The 6,138-nt window shown below is 43.4% G+C and overlaps 1 protein-coding gene across 1 annotated transcript; it reads right to left on the reverse strand.

Moving 5' to 3' along the window:
- Window positions 1–3,482: 3,482 nt before the first annotated feature.
- On the reverse strand, window positions 3,483–4,984 carry LOC146180089 (uncharacterized). The gene is made up of 2 exons (XM_084579934.1): window positions 4,366–4,984; window positions 3,483–4,314 (listed from the first exon to the last, which is right to left on the reverse strand). The coding sequence occupies exons 1-2, from the start codon at window positions 4,406–4,408 to the stop codon at window positions 3,968–3,970; spliced, it is 390 nt and encodes a 129-aa protein (XP_084436060.1). The 5' UTR covers window positions 4,409–4,984; the 3' UTR covers window positions 3,483–3,967.
- Between the last annotated feature and the right edge of the window lie 1,154 nt (window positions 4,985–6,138).

Genomic DNA, 6,138 nt, shown 5'->3' on the forward strand with positions numbered 1-6,138 from the left:
CGCAGCCTTCCTATATGTTCGCAGCACATACAGTAGCGCTTACGAAAGCGGCGCCGCCCGCTGGGGCGGCCGACGACGGCGCTCTCGCCCAGCCCTTCTACCTACTCGTAGCTAGGCCTAAAGTGTTTCGCATCGAAGGGATATCGGGCTACTGTGTGCAGTCCGACGGTGCTTTATAATTGCTCAGCATTAGAGTGATTGATCTCTTGTGCAGCTGTCGTATTGCCGATCCGATTTCACCAGTAAAATAAAGATGTAAATTTCGGTGACGTCTTAGCAGCGGAGCCAGCGTGCAGACGATGAGCCGCGCGCCGCACCTGTGTCGAGAAACTTGTTTGCATTGCAGTTATCAACAATACGATATATGGGTCAGACATCCGCAATAAATATGTATATTTTTGCTGTCGGCTTATTGTTCAAATGAAGAACAGATTTTATCACGCTCTTCTGGCGCTGGCGGAAGAAATCCACCGTATCGTACGCGCGAAGAGCTTGCGGAAGGCACGGCCTGCCCGGCGGGCGTGTTTACTACAGTGGAGGAAGTAAAATGGGCATCATATTCGTGAGTCCGTCATTCATACTAAGTCTGTCTGGCTAACAGAAAACCCTCACAGGCAAATTAAATCAGGATCTAGTGAAAAGCAGTGAAGCAGGAATGGAGAAGGAGTGAAGGAGCAATTGATCGCAGTGGCAACCGATTATGCAACAAAGCATAAACACTGTGCTACTCTATTCATCGCCGTCCTTATCGCGTTTACCGGTGCAGAACTCTAGGTAATCCAAAATGAGGTTGATAAGATGCTCGCTAAAGGCATCATCGAACCCTCGACGAGCCCGTAAGCGTCCCAGTCATTCTGGTTAAAAAGAAAGACGGCAGCTGGCGCTTTTGCGTCGATTATCGCCATCTCAACAATATCACTAAAAAAGACGTCTACCCCTTCCCGGAATTGATGATGCCTTAGGTTGCCTCCATGGAGCTAAATACGTTTCTTCCATCGATTTAAGGTCTGGGTATTGGCAGATCGGTGTTGGCGAGCAGGACCGTGAATGTTACGCGATGTTACGCTATGACGAAGACGGAGTGTTTCCTTCTCTGGCCTCGCGGAAGGGACATGGTGATGACGAAGTGGGACTGGTTCCGTGTTGCTGCTTGCTGCTATGCCACTTGAGGCTGTTGCGAATGCACTCTAAATACATCGAGTTTCTACATAACAGTATCACATCCGCATTAGGACTGTTGTTGCATGCTTCCCGCATATGCTCTCGGCATTTATCATAAGATTTAATTGATTGTTTCTGCAGTCCACGAACACGCATTGCTGTCCCGGTAACAGTACCACTAAAAGGGGAGCTAACGAAAGGTAATTAAGCCTCTGAAACGACAATATACCGACGTGCAAGACCGCTCTACTATGCACGAAGCCTGCGAATGCACAGCCCACTCGGTACTGGCAACAATGGACCGGCGCAATGAATCTGGTTACAGAGTATTTTTCTCCTATCCCGCTTGCTTTCGGTAAAACGGTCTATATTCCCGTGCAGACGGAGGCAGCCTGCATATATAATGGTGTCCAATATTATTCTTCTAATGCTCATAAGGATCATTTTTGGAATAAATGAAGTTCCTTATTCTTACCACTTGTGCTTCACCACACTGAAATAAAGTACAATAGCCTAAAATATAAAAGGCATATTGCTAGCATGAGCCAGACAGGTATTAAAGGTGCAGTTTTATAGAGGCATAAAACTATTTTCTAGCTTCTTAGAAACATGAACGTTCCTGGAGTGGGTTTCATTACACCAGATGCCAAGATTAGTAACCCGGCCTATTGTAGAGCTTGCTTAATGTATATTCTTAGGTTGAGGTATAAGTGGAATAATATGTCTGAAAACAATAAAGCTAGTTCTGTGATTTTAAACTTAGCTTATCACTTTTTAGCCACACATGACATCCCGTCGATAAGAGTTTACAATTGCTTCTTACTCTGACATGTGCGTGCACAGCTAAATGAGATTATCCTGGTATAGTGGAGATGTCATTAATATAAGTGATAAACAACAGCGGACCTAATGTTTGCCCCTGTGGTATAGTGCCTCGAAATATGGCACTATACCTGCGGCATTCATTGTCTAAGAACACTGTGATGGGAAGATACATTAATAGGGCGAAAGCGTTTCTAGCCTCATTGTGCATCGGCAGAAGCGACGTCCGGGCGAGTCAGCAGGAAATGTCCGCCGTATGAAGGGATTATAGGCAGTTTAAAGAAGGAAAAATTATTGATGGTGATATTTACTCATTGCCAGAGGTTATAATAGAGGTTGGTAGAGGTTATAATGACTAACAAAGAATTCTGATTACCCATATGTCTAAGTAATTGTAATTACTTCGTTACAATTTATCTCTAGACATTTGGTAATATTATTACTAATTATCTTTAGTTATTGTAATCACATGTTTGGTTAGAATGACTACGCATGCTTAGCAATGAGCAGTAATTATTATAGAATTCAATACATGGAAGTTCCGGCAGTTGCGGACAATATACCTGAAACACTGAAGTTAATTGCTCCTATCTTCGCGAATTGTCTTTTTTCGGTCATTCTATGGATGTCACGCCCATCTCTCTGGATCCTTGTACGTTTTCCTACTTTATCCTGCTCTGATATCAATGATACTTATTTGTTAGTGAACGTGGCGTTATTCTGATGTTCCTCCCCCTCCTTAGGTAATACTCCCCTTCAAGGGGTCTTAAGGACCAATAAACGATGATATGAATAAAATAAGTACTGATGAGTTTTAATAACTTATATGTCGAACAACAGCCAGTGACTACAATTGTATAGAAATCACTAATATGGCTTACTAATCAGTAGTAGGACTAAAATGACTGGTATAATGACTTGTAGCGGCTGGTAATGACTACAAATGGCCAGTATGTCTACAGATGATGTTTAACTGTAACAATGGATTATAAATAACTAGAAATGCTTAGTAATGATTTGCAATGAATACTAACGACTTTTAATGATTAATATGTTTAACGAAACCTTGTAGTGACAGCAGTTGATTAGAAATGTCTAGATGCTCAGTAATCAATAGTAATGACTACAAATGACCAATATATGTAATGAAGACTTGTAACGACCGCAATTTATTAGAAATTACTAAGTGCTAGTAATGAGCAACAATGCCTAAAATGACTACAGACTTGTAATGACTAGTAATGGCTACTAATGGTTTCAAACGACCATTATGTCTAACAAAGACTTTTAAGGGCTGCAATTTGATTAGAAATGACTAAAATGCTTACTATTCACTAGAAGTGAGTAATATCCGAGGCCAAGAGAAAGATGGAAAGAGAAGAGGCAAAGAGTAAGAGCGGCAAGAGTAGGCGTTTGCCGTTCACTTCTTAAGGTATTGTCACGTAGGGGTGAAAACGCCATTGACACCAAATGAAGACGCAGGCTTGATAGTACTTAAAATAACTCTTTATTGGGTTGACTTGCGCCCGCAAAAGAACTAAGCAACTCGGCGGCGGCAATAGCAACAAACGTGTCTTCGATCGTCGAAAAAAGAATGCCCGTCACACTCGTCAACGCAAAATTTAAAGGCTGCTCAGAACAATCTAGATAACGTCGCAAACTGCTACCTGGAACATTGTAGAAACACACGCAAGTGATCGCAATCTTCGATACAGATCTCGGCGCATCGTTCGCGACAAAGAAAATTATAACGCGTCGTATCGCGACAACGAGCATGAACAAACGCGGGATACAAAACTGATACGCAATCCAGAATCAGAGTGATAAGGCCGCATGCCGGCGGCTATTAAAGAATTAAAAAACAACAAATACAGTTTTGAAGGTTTCGCGGCATTACTCCCTCCTTAAACAAAACATCGCCTCGACGTTCCAAAACAAAGCCACTTAAACATGAACACTACAAAGTTTAAACACCACAGCTTCTTTAACGCGCGTAATATGGCTTCAGTCGTACAACATGCACAATTCTGGGCGTGCGCGTCGCTTGAGGAACGCCCAGCGCCTGCTGGACTTCTTCACGGATGACGTCCGTGAGCGTCGCCACCTGAGGTTGTTGCGATGATGGCAGCAATCGACGGAACTCCTCTCGTACGATCTCCCGGATGAGGTCCCGAATGTTCTCCCCGCTTGCAGATGCGCTGGGGTAGTGGCTTGAGTAGTCCGGCTGAAATGGTCGCTCGTAGTGGCACATCCGGGTGTCCAACGTCTTCTCGATGGTCGATGCTTCCGTTTCAAATTCCGCCACGGTTTTTGGCGGATTTCGGACAAGAACTGTAAAAAGCGATACTTTACCGCCTCGCATTAAAAATTTGACTTTCTCACCTTCGGTCATGTTAAGGTCGGCGCGGCGAAAGAGGCGCTTCATCTCCTCAACGTACGCTCGTTCGGGAGTTGAAATCTTGATTGAAGGAGGGCCTTGGCTCTTTCCTTTCGGACGACGCTTGAAAAGGCAGTCAAAAACGCTTCCTTGAAAATCTCCCAATCCTTCATAGCTGCCTCATGATTTTCGAACCAAACTCAGGCATGTGATTGAAGAACAAAGTAGACTTACCTGAGTTTCGCGGCGTCGTTCCAGCCGTTGAATTCTGCCACACGGTCGAAAAGGTCCATCAAGTCTTCCGCATCTTCACTGGGAAATCCTTGGAAGATGGGGGGCTCCCCCGGCTGCACGAAGACGACTAGTGCTGTTCACTGCGCTATTTTCAAAGTTGATGCCTTCCGGAGTTGAACGGGGTCACCGTGTTCGGGTTGTAGGCCTTGGAGTCGGCGGCTGGCTCGGTGACCTGTAGGCTGGTCTTCCAGGGCGACTGGAGCAAGGCTGAGGTCTTCGCTTGACGGATCAAGGGCAGCACCTTCACTAGATGTCACGTAGTGGTGACAAGGCCGTTGACACCAAAAGAAGACACAGGCTTGATGGTACTGAAACTAACTTTTTATTGGGGCTGACTTGCGCCCGCAAAATAACTAAGCAACTCGGCGGCGGCGATAGCAACAAACGTGCTCATCGACCGTCGAACAAAGAATGCCCGTCACCCTCGTCAACGCTCAATTTAAAGGCTGCTCAGAACAATCTAGATAACGTCGCAAACTGCTACTAGTACAACCTGGAATATTGTAGAAACATACGCAAGTGATCGCAATCTTCGATACCGATCTCGGCGCATCGTTCGCGACAAAGAAAATAATAACGCTTCGTATCGCGACAACGAGCATGAACAACCACGAGATACAAACCTGATACGCGATCCAGAATCAGAGTGATAAGGCCGCATGCTGGCGGATGTTAAAAAACAACAAATAAAGTTTTGAAGGTTTCGCGGCAATATCTTAACGGACCCTGTACTTTTCACTCGAAAATTTTGAGTTTTATTAAGTAATTATGCAAGTAATCTAACAGAATGCTACAAATTCCATATATTCCTAGTTTCTACAATATAAGCATATGTCGCACACAGTCGAAGCTAATACAGAAGTAAAGAAAAGAACAAGCGTGTATGTTATTGATCGAAGTTCAATACATTCAATAACTTCACGTTTACTTTTAATGAAGATTTAGCTGTGGTCGTTCTTCATAAAAACATGTTCGGTACTATCGATAATGTTATCTTTTTGAAAGACGCTTGTTAGTCTAATTATTTACACCTTCAAAACATTTACAGAATATTCAGAGCAGAAATAGTTTCATAATGAGACATAACATTTTTATCGCAACCTTTGCACGCGGTGTTGACACGAGAAGCTTTAACGCAACTGAAAATAGGGTACTTCTGAACAAGCTATCAATTGCATGATGCAATACGTCCCATATAGATGTTGACAAGAATTTGAGTGGCAGTGCCCTTATGCATAATGTCCAGCTTTCGCGGTATCTTTTATGGTCATAATTGACGTCTGTACCTCATCTGAAATAGCCTGTTCAAACATTATATGAATACTCAAGGGAGCAATCAGATAGTTATATTCAGCCGCAGGGGAGATGGGTGTGTAATTAAGTTACCAACTTACACAAAATATTCAATCAATAATTCAGTGTCACGCAGTCTACAGTTACCTCTCATAAATGTGATATTTTTAGGTTGTAATTCTATATATTAA

The sequence above is a fragment of the Amblyomma maculatum genome, chromosome 9 (genome assembly GCF_055883805.1).
Source record: "Amblyomma maculatum isolate TAMU_Amacu chromosome 9, ASM5588380v1, whole genome shotgun sequence".
NCBI lineage: Eukaryota > Metazoa > Arthropoda > Arachnida > Ixodida > Ixodidae > Amblyomma > Amblyomma maculatum.

Excerpts from the sequence above, each read along its gene's own strand:
- LOC146180089 (XM_084579934.1), bottom strand. The coding sequence starts at position 4,408 with ATGAAGCGCCTCTTTCGCCGCGCCGACCTTAACATGACCGAAG. Across the intron at positions 4,315-4,365 it reads CGACCTTAACATGACCGAAG|TTCTTGTCCGAAATCCGCCA; the intron begins GTGAGAAAGTCA and ends CGCTTTTTACAG.